General features: G+C 35.4%; 1 protein-coding gene across 2 annotated transcripts in view; it reads left to right on the forward strand.

Moving 5' to 3' along the window:
* LOC124776543 (dolichyl-diphosphooligosaccharide--protein glycosyltransferase subunit STT3A) overlaps positions 1-25159 on the forward strand; it is a 114696-nt gene that overhangs the window by 54271 nt on the left and 35266 nt on the right. For both annotated transcript variants that reach the window (XM_047251573.1, XM_047251574.1), the window contains one exon: positions 1638-1791. In XM_047251573.1, coding sequence (XP_047107529.1) covers positions 1638-1791 — 154 coding nt within the window. The remainder of the gene's footprint in view (positions 1-1637; positions 1792-25159) is intronic.

Below are 25159 nucleotides of genomic sequence, written 5' to 3' on the forward strand. Positions count from 1 at the left end.
GTTATTTGCGAGGAAGTACTATCTGAAAGAAGCTGCATAAATATTCAGTCAGAGCTGGATAAGACTATATCGTGGTGCAGAGATTGGCAACTTGCTCTAAATATTCAGAAATGTCAAGTTTTGCACTTCACAAAACAAAAAAAAGTATCCTATGGCTATAATATCAGTGAGTCACTGTTGGAATCGGACTACTCGCAAATACCTGGGTGTAACACTTTGTAGGGATATGAAATGGAATGATCACTAGGCTCAGTCGTGGTTAAAGCTTGTGCAATCAGTCTACAAAGGAGATTGCTTACAAATCACTTGTGTGACCAGTTATGGAATATTGCTTGTGGACCCGTACCAGATAGGACTAACAAGGGATATTGAATGTATACATAGAGGGACAGCACAAGTGATCACAGATTTGTTTAATCCATGGGAGAGTGTCACAGAGGTACTGAAGGAACTGAACTGGAAGAATCTTAAAGATTTATGTGAACTACCCCGAGAAAGTCTGTTAACAAAGATTCAAGATACGGCTTTACATGACTTCTCTAGGTATATACAACAACCCCCTACGTATCGCTCGCGTTGGGGTCATGAGGATAAGATTAATTGCTGCACGCACACAAAGGCATTTTCCTGCACTCCATATGTGAATGGAACAGGAAGAAATCCTACATGAAATGTAATGGAAGGCTCATTTGGAGAGTATAACATGCCTAGTCTTTTCATAGAAATGTTTGAAAGAAGCAGTATGAATTTTGAGAGGGCTTGTACATTTTGAGACACTGACCAGCTACCACTACAGAAGTTTGTTATCTTTCCTTTGGGGAACTTGTGCAGGTGATATTGTGTCTCTTTACTGTCTCTTACTGTGAATATAAAATAACAATGAAATACAGAAATTTACTGTCAGTTGATTGCCATATCTTTTATTTATTCTAGAGCAGGTGGTTGTGTAAAACGCACTTCACAGAGAGAGGTGGGCAATACTTTGTGGCATCATCACTGCAGTTTGTTGCATGTGAAGCACTCCAGTTGTTCTCTTTTTGTCCCACGGTGGAATGAATGTATCAACAGTTATGGTGATTAATTTTTAAATAATAACAGTTTACCTACTTTTTTCCATCTCTCTTGACTCCATTTGACTGCACCTTATATATATTACTCAGAAAACTGTATTGAACAGTTTCTTACTTAACACTTGACTTTAGTTTTATATCATCCACATTGGATACATAGCCTGACTGTATCTACACTAAAATAAAAATCTGTGTCAAATGTTTTATGCTCATCTCTGAGCACATGCCACTGGTAGGATGATGATATTGGAAGGTCCGTTACATGATATACTGCCCATGACTGCTTTCCATTACATCACCACATGCCTTTATATGTGCACATTTCAGTAAATTGTGTTCATGCATTGACGATGTCATATCTGTACTGATACTTAACTTTTTCCATCTATATTTTGTTGTTCTTGGTCACTTCTTATTACTTTGGTGATCTCATTAGAATCATAATTACAGTGCTCATTTATGTGATATACCCACACTATGTCCCATGCTATGGGAGTAATAAAATACACACATACTAAGTGGTAAATGATAAAACATCTTATTATGTTTTTTTATTGTGTTTCATAGGCTTTAGGTGTGTTTGGGCTGTGTCAGCTACATAGTTTTGTGGACTATCTTCGCAGTCGCATGTCTAAAGAAGACTTTGAGACTCTTTTTAAGGCTATGGTTGTGACCACTGTAGGAATCAGTGCTGTTGTTGGTGGAGCACTTACACTTACAGGTAAGGTCAGTTTTCATTCAGTGTTGTGTGATTTGACTTTTTTTGACACTTTCAGGGCATGTAGTTTTCAGCCAGTTAATCCTCTTCCCTGTCTTTCTCTTGCAATCAAGAAATAAATATTATACTTGAAAATATACTAAGGGAAGATCTGGCAGGATGTAAATACTTTAAAAGTGAAGGAGAGGCCACTCATCAAATAGCAGAAGCGTTGAGTAATCAAGAGGTGCAGTCAGAGGAGAAAGTAAACTTGGTAGCTTAATTCACACACACACACACACACACACAGTGAGAGAGAGAGAGGGGGGGGGGGAGGGGGAGGGGCGGTACTGTTCATGTGATGTGCAGCAGTATTGGAAACATGAGATGCTCTGTCCACAGTTGATTTTAAGTGACTGGTGACTGAACTGTGGCTGATGAGAAATTTTGTACCCCTGAATGTACGCCTGTGTCCTAACTTACCTGGAATCTCTTGATGTTCAATGTATCCAACAACATGGTGTTCAGTAACCTGCGGCTGAACTATTAGCCACACTCGCTCTGTTCCTTGTGATTAAAGCTGACCTCTGCAAGCAAACTCGAGGTAGAAAATTTTCAGTTCCAGTACTGAAAGCAAACTGTAACTTCTTGCTTTCATTGGTTACCTAAAACTGTCCTCGTGCTGATTACAAAAGCTAATGTGATACCAACCGACGAGCAGTCCTGGTTGGCACTCGGTTACAGGCTGTAGGCGACAAAGATGGATTCCAAACAAAAAAAGAATGATAGGAAGAAAAATGAGAGCAAATAAAAAATTCAATGGGATGATAAAAAGGTGTGACAAATGATTAAAAATAAAAGATTACACCTAAACCAGTTAACTGAAAATAATAGTAGTCATTTTGATGAAGACTTGTAAATTAAAAAAATTATTGTATCACCTGATGACATTTGAACCCATGATCTTCTCATGTTAGAACATAACTTAACCCAGTACAGTACCACTTCATGTCGTGTTATATTTATTCCACTATAGAACCAATTGCAACGATGCTTTGCTGCCTTCAAAAAGTACAGCCTCAAGGAATGTCATATGATGCTTATCTATTCTAGAATAATCTCTGTGGTGGTGGTGGTGGTGACTAAATATCAGGTATTTTGTGAAAGGATCCAGTAGTGTTTTGCTAGTGCTGTGTATGAAATGTTTGTGTTTCATTACCAGCATTTTGTGTGTTGTTTTTGATTTGCTTATCATGTCCGATGAAATGCGAAATAAAAGGTCAGACCCAGGGTTCGGGTTCCAAACACTTCGAGAAAACAAGTCGGACAAGGAATTAGAAGTGAACAAATGAGTAATTGTGGCTGTTAGGGAATAGAGAACAGTTCTGGGTATGACATTGAACACTCTGATTGGAGGAAGACAGCTCCAACACGTGAACTGTCAACTATCAAGTAATTTTAATCAGGCTATAGGAATGCAAGAGGGAGGGGTGGCTGGTACACAAGCTAGGCATGTGGTACACAGGTACCAGAGTTGGTGGTGTGCGGCACACAATGAAGGTTACATAGGTATGTGGATTGGGAGAGATTGACAGGACAGAGTGTAATGGATCTGGGAGATGTTATTTTTTTTACCGTATTTGTCGATACCGAATTGTAAATGTTTTCTTATATTTTTTGTCAGAATTTATTATAATTTGTCTTATTATATGTTAATTTACTTCTGTTTTTGAGAGTGAAAGCATATTGATTACTATTAGAAAATGTATCAAAGAATAGCAAAGAGACTGATTACAAGTGGAAGCTTGTGTGTTGTGTAAAATATCTTTGACGTTGGAGTCGTCTTTGACTATAGTCAGTCGGCAGCTAACTCTTGGTGTGTGTTGACGGAAGAACAATGTCAAGGTCGCCATCATAAATAATTTTGAATTATGTTACTATTTTTTTTTTGTATTAACTATAAAAAAGAAACTACATTTGAAGAAATGGTATTCTTAACACCAAAATGAGGCAAACACGTTGAGCCACGTCTTTTCTGCAGCCGACAAAGATGCATTGTGGAATCATACTTAGACAACTGAAGCCAAGACTAATATCGCCTTGCAAACGTCTAACGGAAAAGGTACTGTCATGAAATATGGCAAATTTAAGTAAATAAAAAATAGTGACAATATTTTCAACTTGTGTCTTAGCCGGGATACAATATTTCAACTGGGGACTGTAGCCGGGATATTGTGTTCACGAGATCTTCAACAGTGCTACGAGGAAGAAAATTTTTGTGTGTTAATACCAGTTTCTTCAGAATGTGTGTTACAGTATTTGTGTTCATCGGGAAGTAAAAGTTTTGGGGAAGAAATGTTTCGGCAAAAAATATAATTTTCGAAAGAAGAAAATACTTCAAGAATTTTGGTCAACAATCACATGGATGGAAAATGTGGTTTTACATCAGTAGAAGAGTGTTCCAGATAAGTCACGAAACCCTCGTATTTTGTTAAAACAATATTTTTATCTTGTTTTGTATTGTTGTGTATAAATTTTTGTTCTTCACAATGACTTATGAGATTTTCGAGAGTATTGTGCCTAAAGTAGAAAATAGTAATTTAATAGACTTCGAACATCAGGACAGGTCAAACGAAACAGAAAGAACCGATCAATTTGATTTAAAAAGTTTTCTTGTAAATTTCACGAAAGAAATTAAACAATCAGTTGACGACAATAAGACTTACTGGGATGAAAAAATTGATAACATTTTGTTGCAAGTCCAAGCAGTCAATACCCAAGTGGGTGGTCTTTCGAACAGAGTTGGCAGTGTTGAGGAAAAAATTGAATCTGTGGAAGCAAAAGTAAATGAAATTGATGTTAAATTGAGCAGTGAAATTAATACTGTAAAAAATGAGTTACTGGTAGATAGGGAAAGAAATTTAATTGAATTTAATGAGATAAAAGGGGAAATTAAAAATTTGGATGAGAACACAAAAGTTTTAGTAAAAAATGTACAACAAGAAACTGACAATCATTTGGTTACTCTAGAAAAAAAAAGTAGAATTCAATGAGTTAGAAAACAAAAAATGTCAAAGAACTTAGCGAAAAAATTGAAAGTTTTGACATTGAATTCAAGGCAAAAATTACAATGTCAACACATGCAATCTTGTATCTAATATTCCAGTGAAGCACTTTTCGGTAGATGGACCCTTACATCCCGTTGATTTTATACAGTATTGTAAGGATTGTTTTTTACCTCACTCACCAGATGATATGAAAATTAAATTTGTGAAAAAATTCTTGGAAGGGGAAGCTTTGACTTGGGCAAACCAGATTGTAACTTTGGGGATGACCTTTTCAGAATTTGAATCAAAATTTCTGGAAAAATTTTGGGGTGATCTTAAACAAACTAGAATCAAAAGTGAATTTTTGAATGGGAGAAACTATAGAGAATCAGATGGGAGCATGAAACAATTTTGCAAAAGTGAACTTCAAAAACTTATTCATTTAACAAAACACAGACGTGTGTGATTGAAAGAGAGAATGCATGCTGTGAGAATGAAAATATTGGTGAAAGGGATCTGGTAACTTTAGAAAGGGGAAATAATATTTTGGGGGATAATTTGAATGTGTATGACCTGAATATGTGTAATGATAATGATGTTGATGATAAAGTTGATAATGATGGTAATGGTTTTGATGATGTTGAGGAAAGGTATTTCATTAGTTTAAATAGGGAGTTGGGTATACACATGGTCGAAAATGGATTAAATAGTGAAAATGTTATAGAAATTCCCAGGGATGTTACCAGGATGAATAAGGCTCACAAGCTGGATGTATGTGAAAGTGTGAATTTTGATGATGTTGGTAAAGAATCTGACTACACAAATAACGATGACACATGTATAACTTCTAACCTAAGTGAAACTTTTACAGATACTAATGATACACACACATTTCTTATGAATATATGACTGAACAGTGAAACTATTTCTTTTGACAACAACTTTAGAAAGATGCTTATTAATGTATGTGAAACTGTATGTCCTGAGTGGTGGAAAAAGGAGATATTTTATTTTTGAAAAGCTGAAGGATAAGTACTTAAATAGTATACAATGTGATTTGGATGAAAATTCTTGGCTATTTGAGATAATAGAGAGTACTAATGACAATTTTGTATCTTGTGCAAATTTTATAACTGTGACAAATAATACATGTAATGATATAACATATGATTCTGATAAGTATAGGTTTGGGGAAATTGAAAGTGATTTATTACATGAGGATACAGGTTCTGAGAAAAGTGATCAATTTTGCAGTCCTTATATAAAAGTTCTAATTGGGTCATGGATTGGTAAATGTTTAATTGATACAGGAAGTGAGATCTCGGGAATATCTGAAAAGTTAAGCAAGAAATTGAAAGTGGGGAAAGATTATGTTGAAATGCCAGTTGTTGGTGTAAAGATTAAAAGTGCTACTGAGAAGAGCAGTAAATTGGTAAAAAGCCAGGCTTTAGTGACATTTTTAATTGAAGGCAAGTTGTTCACACATGGATGTTTTGTAATTCAGGAATTTAATGAGGATTTTCTTTTGGGTATGAATTGGATAGTAAAAGTAAATACAGGGTTTGATTGGGTTGGAAGAAAACTTTTGATAGAAACTAGTGAAAGGGAACACATTCAGACAAATTTTGTGAACAAACTTGTCTGAGTAATGGAAATTTTGACAGTATCAATTTACTAAAAGAAAATAGATTGGAGAATATTGAAACTCATAGATTTGATACTGATGAAGTTGATTTTGGGAATTTAGTAAATTTGAAAATTTCAGAAACACAAAATTTATCTGGGGAGCAAAAACAACAGTTAGAAAATCTGCTGTGGGAATACAGTGATGTTTTCAGTGACATACCTGGTAGGGTAAAGGGTTATCAGTGTGAGCTTCAGGTAAAACCTCATGAACCATTTTTCATAAAACCATACAGTATTGCAATATCAAAAAGACCTGCTGTTGAGAAAGAGCTGAAAAAGATGGAAGGATGTAATATAATAGAAAGGAGTATCAGTGCATATAATAATCCTCTAGTAGTAGTTTCGAAAAAAGATGGTGGAGTAAAAGTATATAAACAGAAATCATAATTTCAAAATTTAAATAACCTATTATCATATAAAACAAAAGTCCTCCACTGGAGTATGCTTGTTAAAAAAAAAAACTACCTGTACAACCAAGTATGTATATTTGCATGTATAAATTAATAATTTGAAGTCACATTTTAATTGAAACTGATGAAAAAACACTGTTGTAACAAAAAATGAGAGAAAGTTTTATTTTTACTTTTTTACAAAAAAAAGGTCTCCATAGTGAGCATATCCAAATTTTTTTAATTTTTGGAAGCTAAGTCTTCCCTGTGGGTGAAGGCATGCATGTGAGGACATGCATGCAAAGGTATAAGTTTCAAAAAACAATTTTAGATAAAGCCTCTTGATATATGAGCAATTTATTGTTGTTTATACTGATGTGGGAAGCGAAAGTACACTTCACAAGAATGTGACTTGTAGTAATATTGTAGTAGAGAGGCAAGTGTACAGAAATTATATATATGTCTGCTTGTGTCTGTATGTGTGGATGGATATGTGCGTGTGTGCGAGTGTATACCTGTCCTTTTTTCCCCCTAAGGTAAGTCTTTCCGCTCCCGGGATTGGAATGACTCCTTACCCTCTCCTTTAAAACCCACTTCCTTTCGTCTTCCCCTCTCCTTCCCTCTTTCCTGATGAGGCAACAATTTGTTGCGAAAGCTTGAATTTTGTGTGTATGTTTGTGTTTGTTTGTGTGTCTATCGACCTGCCAGCGTTTTTGTTCGGTAAGTCACCTCATCTTTGTATTTATATATAATTTTTCCCACGTGGAATGTTTCCTTCCATTATATATATATATATATATATATATATATATATATATATATATATATATATAAGGCAAATATAAAAAAAAATTAGATCTTATTCTAGGAAATGAGTTTTACCTTCCTATTATTTCAATCTGTATGCTGTATGTTAGAATATTTCTCATGTATGTTTTATACCATGTATATTTGTCATGTTAAATAATTTCTTTACTTGAAATTTTTGTGTATGAGATTGATGGGGAAGTATCATTACAACAACAGCCAATAACAAGTCCACAGATTCAAAGATTCCAAATTTGGAAGAGGTTATCAGACTGCATCATTAATGTACTAATTGTGTAATACAGATCCATCACTGAGTGTGGTCGGGATTTTGTTGTATATGTCCATAACAACAAAAGCCCTGGGGAGCAGTTGTAATGGATCTGGGAGATGTTATTTTTTTTACCGTATTTGTCGATACCGAATTGTAAATGTTTTCTTATATTTTTTGTCAGAATCTATTATAATTTGTCTTATTATACGTTAATTTACTTCTGTTTTTGAGAGTGAAAGCATATTGATTACTATTAGAAAATGTATCGAAGAATAGCAAAGAGACTGATTACAAGTGGAAGCTAGTGTGTTGTGTAAAATATCTTTGACGTTGGAGTCGTCTTTGACTATAGAGTCGGCAGCTAACTCTTGGTGTGTGTTGACGGAAGAACATTGGTGTGTGTTGACGGAAGAACAATGTCAAGGTCGCCGTCATAAATAATTTTGAATTATGTTACTATTTTTTTTTGTATTAACTATAAAAAAAGAAACTGCATTTGAAGAACTGGTATTCTTAACACCAAAATGAGGCAAACACGTTGAGCCATGTCTTTTCTGCAGCCGACAAAGATGCATTGTGGAATCATACTTAGACAACTGAAGCCAAGACTAATATCGCCTTGCAAACGTCTAACGGAAAAGGTACTGTCACTAAATGTGGCAAATTTAAGTAAATAAAAAATAGTGACAATATTTTCAACTTGTGTCTTAGCCGGGATACAATATTTCAAGAGGAAGGGGAAACTGTTGCATAGAAGGTATGCGGGTAGTGGGTTAATGGAAGCTGATGCCATGAATGTTATGGGAGTGAAGGATGTGTTGCAAAGATAACCCCTATCTGTGAAGTTCAGAAAAGCTGGTACTGGAGGGAAGGATAATCAGCTATAAAGGAGTACCCCCTTCCCACCCAGTATCACCGTGGACCGGACCAACTGAACCTATCTTTCACCAGAGTTTTGGTTATCCATCATCATGCCCAGAAATGAGGAACATCATACCCGAGATGTTCCCACCCTAAGTGGTATTCGATCTCCCATCCAACCTACAAAAGACCTTTGTCTATCCCTATGCCACTCTGACTACAAACCCCTTGCCACAGGGATCATATCCCTGTAGAAGACTCTGGTGCAAGACTTACGGACCCAATTCTTCCACCTAGCACTTACTATTCCACTCTTGTCACTTGCTTATCCTATCAGATGCAGGGACACATGTGACAACAGCAATGTCATATACCAACTCTGCTGCAATCACTTGAAATATGGCATGCCGGCTGAGACACAGTTGAAATATGGCTTCCCGGCTAAGACACAAGTTGAAAATATGATCACTATTTTTTATTTACTTAAATTTGCCATATTTCGTAACAGTACCTTTTCCGTTAGACGTTTGCAAGGCGATATTAGTCTTGGCTTCAGTTGTCTAAGTATGATTCCACAATGCATCGTTGTCGGCTGCAGGAATGACGTGGTTCAACGTGTTTCTCTCATTTTGGTGTTTCAAATACAGTTTCTTCAAATGTAGTTTCTTCTTTTTAGTTAATACAAAAATAATAGTAACACAATTCAAAATTATTTATGACTGCGACCTTCACATTGTTCTTCCGTCAACACACACCAAGAGTTAGCTGCTGTAATCAGTCTCTTTGCTATTTTTCGATACATTTTCTAATAGTAATCAATATGCTTTTACTCTCAAAAACAGAAGTAAATTAACATATAATAAGACAAATTATAATAAATTCTGGCAAAAATATAAGAAAACATTTACAATTCGGTATCGACAAATACGGTAAAAAAAATAACATCTCCCAGATCCATTACAACTGCTCCCCAGGGCTTTTGTTGTTAAGGACATATACAACAAAATCCCGACCACACTCAGTAATGGATCTGTATTACACAATTAGTACACTAATGATGCAGTCTGATAACCTCTTCCAAATTTGGACTCTTTGAATCTGTGGACTTGTTACTGGCTGTTGTTGCAATGATACTTCCCCATCAGTCTCATACACAAAAGAAATTATTTGACATGACAAATATACATGGTATAAAACATACATGAGAAATATTCTAACATACAGATTGAAAGTAATAGGAAGGTAAAACTCATTTCTTAGAATAAGATTTAATTAATTTTTTTTTTTAGTTTAATGTTAATTTCATTATGCTTACATATTGTAACAGTAAAAATGATACTGGACATATATAGTGTAGTGTTTTTTTTTCTTTTGTATATTTTTTTTTGCTTATGATTTTCTTTTTAAATTTTTTTTACTCATGTTTTTTTTTTTATTTTGTATTTTTTCCTTATGATTTTCTTCTTTTAGTACAGCTAAAGATACATCAGTATTATTTAAATTTTTTGCAATTATTTATGTACACTTTCCTCTCTACTAAAATATTACTACAAGTCACATTCTTGTGAAGAGTACTTTTGCTCCCCACAACATCAGTATAAACAACAATAAACTGCTCATATATCATGAGGCTTTATCTAAAATTGGTTTTGAAACTTATACCTTTGCATGCATGTCCTCACATGCATGCCTTCACCCACAGGGAAGACTTAGCTTCCAAAAATTAGAAAAATTCAGAAATGCTCACTATGGAGACCTTTTTTTTGTAAAAAAGTAAAAATAAATCTTTCTCTCATTCTTTGTTACAACAGTGTTTTTTTTCATCAGTTTCAATTAACATGTGACTTCAAATTATTAATTTATACATGCAAATATACATACTTGGTTGTACAGGTAGTTTTGTTCTAACAAGCGTATTCCAGTGGAGGACTTTTGGTTTAGATGATAATAGGTTATTTAAATTTTGAAATTATGATTTCTGTTTATACAGTTTTAAAGAGACAACATTCCTGAGACCAAATAATTTCTTTGACTTAGGATACACCAAACGATAAGCATTAGGGTGTGGATTTTCTATGACTTTTCTCATGCTTGAGCAACATTCTGCTTGCAAATGCTATGGTACAATGTATCTTAACTCCATTCTCTACTCTTTCTTGAAATAACTCTGCTCCAAGCCCATAATTACTGCTATCAGTGTTCAAACAAAATGGTAAATTAAAATCGGGTCTGTGTAATAAGTGTTGCTTCCTCAACTCTTGCTTAATTTTATCAAACTCTTCCTGACAACTTTTATCCCAAACCCAAACAGTGTTTTTCTTAAGTAATTGACTTAAACATTGTGCATTCAGACTCTGATCACTTATATGTTTTCGGTAATAACCGCATAACCCAAAGAATGACTTTAATTGTTTTTTAGTGTTAGGAGTAGGTGAATATGGATTGGGGGGAAGAAATGAAAGAGGAAGCCGCCTTGTAGAATTTTGCACAGAGCATAACTTAATCATAGCTAACACTTGGTTCAAGAATCATGAAAGAAGGTTGTATACCTGGAAGAATCCTGGAGATACTAAAAGGTATCATATAGATTACATAATGGTAAGACAGAGATTTAGGAACCAGGTTTTAAATTGTAAGACATTTCCAGGGGCAGATGTGGATTCTGACCACAATCTATTGGTTATGAACTGCAGATTGAAACTGAAGAAACTGCAAAAAGGCGGGAATTTAAGGAGATGGGACCTGGATAAACTGAAAGAACCAGAGGTTGTACAGAGTTTCAGGGAGAGCGTAAGGGAACAATTGTCAGGAATGGGGGAAAGAAATACAGTAGAAGAATGGGTAGCTCTGAGGGATGAAGTAGTGAAGGCAGCAGAGGATCAAGTAGGTAAAAAGACGAGGACTAATAGAAATCCTTGGGTAACAGAAGAAATATTGAATTTAATTGATGAAAGGAGAAAATATAAAAATGCAGTAAATGAAGCAGGCAAAAAGGAATACAAACGTATCAAAAATGAGATCGACAGGAAGTGCAAAATGGCTAAGCAGGGATGGCTAGAGGACAAATGTAAGGATGTAGAGGCTTATCTCACTCAGGGTAAGATAGATACTGCCTACAGGAAAATTAAAGATACCTTTGGAGAGAAGAGAACCACTTGTATGAATGCCAAGAGCTCAGATGGCAACCCAGTTCTAAGCAAAGAAGGGAAGGCAGAAAGGTGGAAGGAGTATATAGAGGGTTTATACAAGGGCGATGTACTTGAGGACAATATTATGGAAATGGAAGAGGATGTAGATGAAGATGAAATGGGAGATAAGATACTGCGTGAAGAGTTTGACAGAGCACTGAAAGACCTGAGTCGAAACAAGGCCCCGGGAGTAGACAACATTCCATTGGAACTACTGGTGGCCTTGGGAGAGCCAGTCATGACAAAACTCTACCATCTGGTGAGCAAGATGTATGAGACAGGCGAAATACCCTCAGACTTCAAGAAGAATGTAATAATTCCAATCCCAAAGAAAGCAGGTGTTGACAGATGTGAAAATTACTGAACTATCAGTTTAATAAGTCACAGCTGCAAAATTCTAACGAGAATTCTTTACAGACGAATGGAAAAACTGGTAGAAGTGGACCTCGGGGAAGATCAGTTTGGATTCCGTAGAATGTTGGAACACGTGAGGCAATACTAACCTTACGACTTATCTTAGAAGAAAGATTAAGAAAAGACAAACCTACGTTTCTAGCATTTGTAGACTTAGAGAAAGCATTTGACAATGTTGACTGGAATACTCTCTTTCACATTCTAAAGGTGGCAGGGATAAAATACAGGGAGCGAAAGGCTATTTACAATTTGTACAGAAACCAGATGGCAGTTATAAGAGTCGAGGGGCATGAAAGGGAAGCAGTGGTTGGGAAAGGAGTGAGACAGGGTTGTAGCCTATCCCCGATGTTATTCAATCTGTATATTGAGCAAGCAGTAAAGGTAAGAAAAGAAAAATTCGGAGTAGGTATTAAAATCCATGGAGAAGAAATAAAAACTTTGAGGTTCGCTGATGACATTGTAATTCTGTCAGAGAGAGCAAGGGACTTGGAAGAGCAGTTGAACGGAATGGACAGTGTCTTGAAAGGAGGGTATAAGATGAACATCAACAAAAGCAAAACGAGAATAATGGAATGTAGTCGAATTAAATCGGGTGATGCTGAGGGGATTAGATTAGGAAATGAGACACTTAAAGTAGTAAAGGAGTTTTGCTATTTAGGGAGTAAAATAACTGATGATGGTCGAAGTAGAGAGGATATAAAATGTAGACTGGCAATGGCAAGGAAATCGTTTCTGAAGAAGAGAAATTTGTTAACATCAAGTATAGATTTAAGTGTCAGGAAGTCGTTTCTGAAAGTATTTGTATGGAGTGTAGCCATGTATGGAAGTGAAACACGGACGATAACCAGTTTGGACAAGAAGAGAATAGAAGCTTTCAAAATGTGGTGCTACAGAAGAATGCTGAAGATAAGGTGGGTAGATCACGTAACTAATGAGGAGGTATTGAATAGGATTGGGGAGAAGAAAAGTTTGTGGCAAAACTTTACTAGAAGATGGGATCGGTTGGTAGGACATGTGTTGAGGCATCAAGGGATCACAAATTTAGCATTGGAGGGCAGCGTGGAGGGTAAAAATCGTAGAGGGAGACCAAGAGATGAATACACTAAGCAGATTCAGAAGGATGTAGGCTGCAGTAGGTACTGGGATATGAAGAAGCTTGCACAGGATAGAGTAGCGTGGAGAGCTGCATCAGACCAGTCTCAGGACTGAAGACCACAACAACAACAACAACAGGAGTAGGAATTTCTGAAATTGCTTTAATTTTTTCTGGATCTGCCAAAATTCCCTTGTCTGTGACAACATGACCCAAAAATTTTAATTCAGAAACTGCAAATTTACATTTCTCTAATTTCAATGTCATCCCCCCTTTTCTAAGTTTTTCACAAACTGACTTCAAAATCAAAAAATGTTCCTCCCAATTTTGCCCTGTAACCAAAATGTCATCTACATAAATTATCAGTTTAGACGCAAGTTCTTGCCCCAGTACATGATCCAAAGCTCTTATAAATTCGGAAACAGAAGAATTTAACCCAAATGGCACAACACAATATTGGTAACTCTTACCATTGTACAAGAAAGCAGTATATTTTCTAGAATTAACCGAAAGTGGTACCTGATGAAAACCCGAAGTTAGATCCAAACTTGACATATATTTTATATCTGTAAATTTATAGAGTAACTCGTCAATATTTTCAGGGTGATCTGTCTGTCTGAACAAAATTTTGTTTAAGTGTCTAGAGTCCAAAACCAATCTTACTCCACCATCTTTTTTCGAAACTACTACTAGAGGATTATTATATGCACTGATACTCCTTTCTATTATATTACATCCTTCCATCTTTTTCAGCTCTTTCTCAACAGCAGGTCTTTTTGATATTGCAATACTGTATGGTTTTATGAAAAATGGTTCATGAGGTTTTACCTGAAGCTCACACTGATAACCCTTTACCCTTCCAGGTATGTCACTGAAAACATCACTGTATTCCCACAGCAGATTTTCTAACTGTTGTTTTTGCTCCCCAGATAAATTTTGTGTTTCTGAAATTTTCAAATTTACTAAATTCCCAAAATCAACTTCATCAGTATCAAATCTATGAGTTTCAATATTCTCCAATCTATTTTCTTTTAGTAAATTGATACTGTCAAAATTTCCATTACTCAGACAAGTGTGTTCACAAATTTGTCTGAATGTGTTCCCTTTCACTAGTTTCTATCAAAAGTTTTCTTCCAACCCAATCAAACCCTGTATTTACTTTTACTATCCAATTCATACCCAAAAGAAAATCCTCATTAAATTCCTGAATTACAAAACATCCATGTGTGAACAACTTGCCTTCAATTAAAAATGTCACTAAAGCCTGGCTTTTTACCAATTTACTGCTCTTCTCAGTAGCACTTTTAATCTTTACACCAACAACTGGCATTTCAACATAATCTTTCCCCACTTTCAATTTCTTGCTTAACTTTTCAGATATTCCCGAGATCTCACTTCCTGTATCAATTAAACATTTACCAATCCATGACCCAATTAGAACTTTTATATAAGGACTGCAAAATTGATCACTTTTCTCAGAACCTGTATCCTCATGTAATAAATCACTTTCAATTTCCCCAAACCTATACTTATCAGAATCATATGTTATATCATTACATGTATTATTTGTCACAGTTATAAAATTTGCACAAGATACAAAATTGTCATTAGTACTCTCTATTATCTCAAATAGCCAAGAATTTTCATCCAAATCACATTGTATACTATTTAAATACTTATCCTTCAGCTTTTCAAAAATAAAATATCTCCTTTTTCCACCACTCAGGACATACAGTTTCACATACATTAATAAGCATCTTTCTAAAGTTGTTGTCAAAAGAAATAGTTTCACTGTTCAGTCATATATTCATAAGAAATGTGTGTGTATCATTAGTATCTGTAAAAGTTTCACTTAGGTTAGAAGTTATACATGTGTCATCGTTATTTGTGTAGTCAGATTCTTTACCAACATCATCAAAATTCACACTTTCACATACATCCAGCTTGTGAGCCTTATTCATCCTGGTAACATCCCTGGGAATTTCTATAACATTTTCACTATTTAATCCATTTTCGACCATGTGTATACCCAACTCCCTATTTAAACTAATGAAATACCTTTCCTCAACATCATCAAAACCATTACCATCATTATCAACTTTATCATCAACATCATTATCATTACACATATTCAGGTCATACACATTCAAATTATCCCCCAAAATATTATTTCCCCTTTCTAAAGTTACCAGATCCCTTTCACCAACATTTTCATTCTCACAGCATGCTTTCTCTCTTTCATTCACACACATCTCTGAACTACTACAAATTACATCATCTGACAAAGTGTTGTTCTTTTCTGCCCAAGTGTAAACCTCTGTTAAATTAAATGAATCACAATTACTTTTATCTACTGTATGTTCTTGTGTACTGAAAATGTTATCTTTATCATCATTATTTTCCTCTTGAAATTTCTTCAGTAAGTAACAACTAATGACCTCATGTGATAGCTTAGGTTTGGAACTGTCATGTTTGGGTTTATGATAGTCACATCCATTGGTCCTTTCATCATGCTCACCTTCTGCCTCAACCTTGCGGACCTTCAAGGGGGCGTCTACTCGTTTTTTATTTCCGGTTCGTGTTTGAACTGCTGATTGTGGTTCTGCCAATGTCTCTGATCAACATTTCTGATCCCATTCCTATGCCAAACATTACCTGATTGTTGGTAGTTTCTATTGTACTGACCTCTATCAAAATTTCTGTGATTTTGATCCCTAAAGTGTTCTCTATTTTGTTGATTATTAACGCGAAAATGTTGTTCTTGTTTTGGATAAAAATTATGGTCCTTCTTTTCAAAATTGTTATATCCCCCTGAATTTTGACTGACACCATGATAATTATTTTGTTCCCTTTTTTGAAAGTTATCATTTCCCCAATTTTGACCATTACCTTTCTGAGTAAACCCACTGTGTGTTCTTGTTGTTACCCTATCCAACTTTTCAATATAATTGAGAAACTGCTCTACATTACTATCAGGACAATGAACTAAACTCAACTGCATTGCTGATGGCAATCTTCTCTTTAAGGTATCAATTTTGATCAAGTCATCCAAAGGTTTTGTTAAATGAATACGTTTTTGAAGTTCACTTTTGCAAAATTGTTTCATGTTCCCATCTGATTCTCTATAGTTTCTCCCATTCAAAAATTCACTTTTGATTCTAGTTTGTTTAAGATCATCCCAAAATTTTTCCAGAAATATTGATTCAAATTCTGAAAAGGTTATCCCCAAAGTTACAATCTGGTTTGCCCAAGTCAAAGCTTCCCCTTCCAAGAATTTTTTCATAAATTTAATTTTTATTTCATCTGGTGAGTGAGGTAAAAAACAATCCTTACAATACTGCATAAAATCAACGGGATGTAAGGGTCCATATACCGAAAAGTGCTTCACTGGAATATTAGATACAAGATTACATGTGTTGACATTGTAATTTTTGCTTTGAAATTCAATGTCAAAACTTTCAATTTTTTCGCTAAGTTCTTTGACAGATTTTTTGTTTTCTAACTCATTGAATTCTACTTTTTCTTCTAGAGTAACCAAACGATTGTCAGTTTTTTGTTCTACATTTTTTACTAAAACTTTTGTATTCTCATCCAAATTTTTAATTTCCCCTTTATTTCATTAAAATCAATTAAATTTCTTTCCCTATCTACCAGTAACTCATTTTTTACAGTATTAATTTCACTGCTCAATTTAACATCAATTTCATTTACTTTTGCTTCCACAGATTCAATTTTTTCCTCAACACTGCCAACTCTGTTCGAAAGACCACCCACTTGGGTATTGACTGCTTGGACGTGCAACAAAATGTTATCAATTTTTTCATCCCAATAAGTCTTATTGTCGTCAACTGATTGTTTAATTTCTTTCGTGAAATTTACAAGAAAACTTTTTAAATCAAATTGATCGGTTCTTTCTGTTTCGTTTGACCTGTCCTGATGTTCGAAGTGTATTAAATTACTACTTTCTACTTTAGGCACAATACTCTCGAAAATCTCATAAGTCATTGTGAAGAACAAAAATTTATACACAACAATACAAAACAAGATAAAAATATTGTTTTAACAAAATACGAGGGTTTCTTGACTTATCTGGAACACTCTTCTACCGTTGCAAAACCACGTTTTCCATCCATGTGATTGTTGACCAAAATTCTTGAAGTATTTTCTTCTGTCGAAAATTATATTTTTTGCCGAAACATTTCTTCTCCAAAACTTTTACTTCCCGATGAACACAAACACTGTAACACACATTCTGAAGAAACTGGTATTAACACACAAAAATTTTCTTCCTCGTAGCACTGTTGAAGATCTCGTGAACACAATATCCCGGCTACAGTCCCCAGTTGAAATATGGCATGCCGGCTGAGACACAGTTGAAATATGGCTTCCCGGCTAAGACACAAGTTGAAAATATGATCACTATTTTTTATTTACTTAAATTTGCCATATTTCGTGACAGTACCTTTTCCGTTAGACGTTTGCAAGGCGATATTAGTCTTGGCTTCAGTTGTCTAAGTATGATCCCACAATGCATCGTTGTCGGCTGCAGGAATGACGTGGTTCAACGTGTTTCTCTCATTTGGTGTTTCAAATACAGTTTCTTCAAATGTAGTTTCTTATTTTTAGTTAATACAAAAATAATAGTAACACAATTTAAAATTATTTATGACTGCGACCTTCACATTGTTCTTCCGTCAACACACACAAAGAGTTAGCTGCCGACTCTATAGTCAAAGACGACTCCAACGTCAAAGATATTTTACACAATTCACAAGTTTCCACTTGTAATCAGTCTCTTTGCTATTCTTTGATACATTTTCTAATAGTAATCAATATGCTTTTACTCTCAAAAACAGAAGTAAATTAACATATAATAAGACAAATTATAATAAATTCTGACAAAAATATAAGAAAACATTTACAATTCGGTATCGACAAATACGGTAAAAAAAAAAAACATCTCCCAGATCCATTACACACTGCACAGCTTTTTATGTCAGTATGACAACCAAACAGCTGTTCACTTGAATGAATGTCCACTGCCAAACTGTGGACAAGAAAAAAGTTGACTACACAGTAACACAATATGCTCATGTTCAATTGCTGCTTTACAGCCTGGGCCATCTGGATACCTCCTCTCACCAACATATTTTCTGAACTACACAAATAGCAATACATCCTTTGCTCCCATAACCATCCTGGCCTCAATCTCCCAATGTCCCACACCCTCTACCCGACAGTTTCCTCTTCCTTTGTCCTGTCACCCTCTCTCAATGCAAATCTTCATGTCACCTATATTGTGCACTGCACCCCACAGGCTCTGGTACCTGTTTATCACATGCCTAGCCTGCGCATCTACCATCCATCCCTCCCTCCCTACATTCATAGGCAGCAAACCTGCCGCCCCCTTCCAACCCGCTAGCTACCAGTCCCCAATCCCTATCCCTCCCCTATTTGCCCCACCCTAATCCACCTGCCAAAATGCAGTCCCTGCATTGGGCATCCAACCGCGTGCATGAGCACATTATTTCTACTCTAGCTTGACATAAAATTTATTCCGAAAGCTAATAAGTTTTCTCCCTTTCTATATGTGCATGTTGATGACTCAACACTTATTCTGTTGTCTGAGTGGTCTCCTTTCCTTCTATTATATTTGATAAAGAAAGACGTAGTTGCTGAGAAGTTTCAGTGAGATTCCGTTTTATCGGTGACTAGTTTTTGAAAGGTACTATACACTTAAAAAGAAACTGTCATTTGTGCAATGAATACATTGTGTAATATTTCATTTATCTCAATTATTAGTGATAAATTGGTTGAATTGGCATTAAATCTGTGAAAATTGCAGTACAGCTTAAAAGTGCAGAATACATTTTGTAAGTACGTATTTTGTCAGATTCAGTTACAGTAATTGTATGTACATCAAGATAACTGTGATTTTTATTTGTGTTGTCCTCAATTTATAGGCATACCCATATTTATTGTGATCAAACACTGACATTGTGGTGTTCTTCTTCAGAGAGGTTATAACAGTCTGTCCCTAACTTAACTTTTATAACTGAGGGTTTTTTTTATATATATATTGATTGTTTCATATGATTCTGACAGTATTTGAGGGATTCACATACCATATTTACCCAGTTATAAGACAAGGCATTTTCCCATATTTGTCATTCAGTAAACACAGAATTGTCTTACAGTTACTGATTAAGCACTTGCTGCTGAGATCATTTCTGTGTTGTGCAATAAACTAATATGGGAGTTGTCTTACATTTACATGTGAAGCTTTGACAGATGAGGTCTCATACAGCTTTATTTTGAAGAATTTTAATGGTTTTGTGGAGAAACAGTGTCACCAGCTTGGGGAATTTAAAGAGGGAAGCAGCAAGAGCAGGCAGGAAATTTTGTATTGCTCCCAACCATCGGAAATATACCACATACCTTAGTTTTTTTATGACTATCTTGCACTTTTAAACTCCAGTTTGCCCCAGATTCAGAATGCAGTCAGAATTGGATTGACTTTAAAATTGGACAACAATTGTATATATTTTTACAAAGGACAATAAAAATCTAGATGGGGACCAGTTGGGCACTAAGCATCAGTTGGATAGTAGGGTTTTGTGCTTTAATGTTGTCAGTGCTGTCTGTGAGGTACGATAGCAAGAAAAGGGTGAGTGCCAGCTGTTGGTTCTACATAGACAGTGAGTGAGCAGCAGGCAGATGATATGTTTGAAAGCAAGAGAAGAAGGAAAATTGTCACATTCTCGCATCAGTAAAGCTAAGGACTCTATATATTTGAAGGGGAACGCCTGTGTTCTCATGTCCCACTGTAATCACAACCTCTGAAATAGCAAAATATTCGGAAGAAACAGCCAAATACAGTAAGATCTTGATAATCTAGTAGACATGATTAGTCCAGAAAAATCACAAATTTGCCTGTAATTTTAGCCCAATGCTGTTGGCAGCTCCGAGAAACATATGACCTGTTTGGTGAGCACCTTGTCACTAAAAATTGTCTGCCTAACTGAGCTGTACTATACTTGCCAAAATGATCCGGTTGCATTGTTAGTTTTGTGCCAGCATCGCTGATTCTTCGTTCAGTTTATCTAAAGTTACAGTACTTGCATTTGCATTAGAGTTGTGTGATTTTATTTAATGATTATTTAATCAAATCATTTGAACTTTATCAATATTCAGCTACTTGTACATAGACTACAGCACAGGAAAAAATTCATACATACAGTGAATATGTTTTCCGAACAGAAAAAATTGCACCTAAAACGGCCAAATGCAAACAAATTACATATTAAAAAACCCAATTCAACAGCTGGAATAATTTGTTACAGTTGCTTCAGTTAAATCTTAGACACTGGGTAAACTCAAAAAAACTCAAGTTAGAAATTGTAGATTAAGTTCGAATAAGTAGTTCAGTGCTAAGAGAGGCAAAGGGAAACCCAGGAACTGGGCCCACATTAGTTGAAAATGCCAGTTTTTTTCACAAGGAATTAGATCTGCCCATAGATGAAGTTCATTCATTTTCAAAAGGGCAATAAATTCTGTGTTCACTAATGAATTGAGTGCATTGTCAGCAGAAGAAGTTGATGAATGCTTTATATTGACAGAAATTCAGCTATTGAAGAAGAGCTGATATTAAAAACTGTTTTCAACCCCCAGGAGGTACCAGAAATGGAATGACAAAGCAGAAACACCTACACTTCACATCTCTTAGGCTGACTTTTAGAAGCCTTAAACACTTTTGTGAAATTTGCTGAGAGTAGCCATCAATACATTGCTCCTGAAGTTATGAATTTATTCTTCAAACAAAATAATTTTTGTCAAAAAAGAGCTCTTTTCAAGGAAAAAGTTATCATTTACCCAATTTTCCAGAGGATTCTGAATAAAATTTCAGTTAAACCATCGGTGGCAGATACCAGTCCGCCACATGCCATGCCCTCAATGTCAGATATTTGTGCTATTTCTAAAGACAGATCTTTTGAAATCTGTGGTGCTTATTTTATTTTGTAACTGGTATACAAAAAATTATTTATGTATATAGACCTTTTCTAAAACTTGGAACCTTAAACTGATACCTAAATCAATTGTTTAAAACTTACATTTATAATCTGATATATTTGATAATACAGCATTGACAGACCCCTGCATGCCAGATTATCAAGGTCCTACTGTATTTGTTACAACCAAGATTGTAAATTTTATTGATTATGGTTTCACTCCCTGCAATTTAAGCTGAGCTCTTAGGTCACACCATAACCTATACCTCGGAAATTGCAAAATAGACGGAAGAAACAGCCAAATATTTCTGACTACAAAGGTTATAAACTTCATTGCTGCTCATGCGTAACATTTCAGGTAGATACTTTATATCAGTAGAAAAGTTTGATTTTGTTTAGTCACAATATGTTGAAAATAAAATTTTGTTGAGGAGCCTCGTGGGGGGAGGTGGTGGTATTCCTCTTACACTTGGGTAAATATGGTATTTTCACATATAAGAATAATGCATAATGATACAGTGCTCTCATTTCTTGGTATTTTTCCTGTGTTATGCACTAACTTTCTCATAGTATTGTGTGGTGTTATACTTTAATGCCTTTTACACATCCCAACAAGTTCAAATGGTTCAAATGGCTCTGAGCACTATGGGACTCAACTGCTGAGGTCATTAGTCCCCTAGAACTTAGAACTAGTTAAACCGAACTAACCTAAGGACATAACAAACATCCATGCCAGAGGCAGGATTCGAACCTGCGACCGTAGCGGTCTTGCGGTTCCAGACTGCAGCGCCTTTAACCGCACGGCCACTTCGGCCGGCATCCCAACAAGTGTGCAGCAAACACCGATAATAAAATGGGGCATGAAATTTTATTAATTTTTCTTCCTTGAAAGTGGACGAAAGAAATTGTTGGCATAGGTTCTCTTTCAAGTAGAAATCGGTTATTACTTTTCTGATATTATTCTCTTCCAAATAATTTTTGGCAGTTGCAGATAGCAATCAACATTTATTGTATGTTCGTCTATAGGTACACAGTGTGATGAAATGCCTGAAATCGACTCAAGGCTGTTGTTATCTACACTGTTGAATATTGCCTTCATTGACAACTCTTGCAGTGTAGTGTTCTAAGATCCTCCTTGGCATTCCATATGGTTCTATGATGTAGGGATGTCTGCAGACAAATGCCCTCTACTGCAACCCACTGAAGGAGTACTTCAAACAAATAATGTAATACAAAACAAATATTTGAACTAATATGGGGGGTGTAATATACATATAAATGGCTCCTTTCTGGATATTTTATTATCATACAAATTATAATAAATTTTTTTGATTTTTTTTTTTTGTGTGTGTGTGTGTGTGTGTGTGTGTGTGTGTGTGTGTGTGTGTTTGTATTTCCACTAGAGAAAGAGCAAAAGCTTGAAAGCCAGTGTAAATAGTTTTCTATTGGATGTTGTTGCTAAGCAGCACACATCAGTCAGCTATATGTGAGCAGTTGCTTTTTCTTTATTTTAATTAGTTGTAGATAGTTGTAGTTTAATTAGTTGTAGATACACTTGCTTGTTCATAGATGACACTCTTTATCTTTATGGGAAAATTCCTGAATTTAACCTAGCCAAATTCTCTACAGTCACATCCTAAGCGCTTAAATGTTGTGGGTTATGTTGATAAGTGCTTCAGCTTCTGTTAGTGATTGCATATTGATGACCATTATTCCTGTGTAAAAACAAAATCTGTTACAGGGTGAATACACCCCAGGACAACTGGAAAATCTGAAAAAAAAAAACCTCAGGAATTTTTACATCCAGGAAAAAACCGTGAAAAACCCTGTAGTTTTTCAGAATTATGGGATTCTTTTTTGGAATTCTTGGAATTTTTCATTCTTTTAGTTTTCAGTTAAATTTTCGTAATTTTGATAAAGAACTGATACTCCAACAAAGAATTTTGTTTTAGCCTGTTACTGCAGCAAAGAGACATAAACAAGGGAAAAACACCAAAATGAAACTCAAATTGCAAAGAAAATGCACCATTTACAACAACAAAACACACTGTATACACAATTGCCTGCCAACAGCAAAATGTGTCGAAGGCTATAGGACGAAAACTATGCAATACTTTGTAACAACAAACTGCTTTTGATAAGTGCGACGTCACAACTGTTTACATTATTTCGTTTGATCAGTTGTCAACGGGCTCATGTGCCCTTGCAGAGCTGAAGTCGCTTATAGGCAGTGCCTCCTTCCACTTCTGGCTACCTGAAGTGTGGCTGCTAGCTGTATAAGCAGAAGCAGCAAGGAGCCAGATGCTAACTGGAAAAAAATTCATTGCGCGCCCAAGCTGCCAGAGTCGTACACGTGCAGAAATGTCTGTGTTGTAGTGGGGTAGTTTCCACATTATCACATGTATGTTTCATGGTTTTGCTGTTTTCTCTTTGTTTATAGCTCTCATATTGAATGAAAACAAAACAGATTACTGTGGCTGGAGGCTATCAAGTGAATTAAAATACACCCACATAATTACCAAAGACTAAAATTTGTTATTAGTTTCAGTTTTCTGATTTTATTTTAGTTCCATGTTATTGGCAATCGAGCAAAACAGTGAAGTTATTTTTGTCAGATTGCTGAAGAAATTTGGCTTTCATTAATCTTCCCAACAGAGATAGCCAGTTTATTTGGAACAGTGTTTCATTCTACACTATTGGCTAGTTTCAGCTGTTCACCGAATTTCAAGTGAAAATTTGCATCATCTGGCATGTACGGCGTAATTCCATAATAAAGAACCAAACATGAGATAATACAGTACTGTTACTCCAAGAAAACTGCATCACAAAAAACACTCAGCAAAGCTTAACACCAGGTAGGGGCCTACTTCAGTGTCAGTCTGGACATACGAATGTGCACGTCAAGCCAAACAATGCATTTTAGTATGTTCTACGAAATTCTGATGCTCTTGGACTATTCTGATGTCCTGCTTCAGCTGTGGTGTAATGTAAGAGCTCTTAATGCTATATACATATGAACATAAATAAATGTTCACTTGAAGATAACTAAGCATGCAAGAACACCATTCTTCAGTAAATTATAAGCTGGCTGCACACTGTGTTTTATCATTGTAAATCCCCCCTACTCCTGGAGTAGAATATAAGTTGCCAGTTATAGTTTCTTTGCTTTGCAGAAAAACTTGTTAATTCTTTATTCTGTTTAAGCAATTCATGAAAAACCTATTGTGATTAGTTCTGGCATATAATTATTTTCCTTTCTTCTTCTTCTTCTTCTTCTTCTTCCCCCTCCCCAAGAAATTTGTATTCCTTCTGACTAGCTTTTTCTAGTGCTGTGTGGATGTAAACCTGATTGGAAATGCTACAAAAGTAATGTAGAGTATGGATAAAAATTGTAGTCACCACATAGCAAAATATTACATAGGGTACTTTGAGATGTAGAGTCTAGTTTTGAAATGAATATTATGCCAAAGGCTGCTTTGTTATTTTTCACACCTTATCTATATAGGATGTGATAAAACTAATGCTCTTAAGTGTAACAACTCCATATGTCCCCTCCGTACAGTGTGCTCCAGTGCTGAACATGGTCACATGATATCCCACTGCACACAAAATTCCATACAGTAA

This window comes from Schistocerca piceifrons, chromosome 2 (genome assembly GCF_021461385.2).
Source record: "Schistocerca piceifrons isolate TAMUIC-IGC-003096 chromosome 2, iqSchPice1.1, whole genome shotgun sequence".
Lineage (NCBI taxonomy): Eukaryota > Metazoa > Arthropoda > Insecta > Orthoptera > Acrididae > Schistocerca > Schistocerca piceifrons.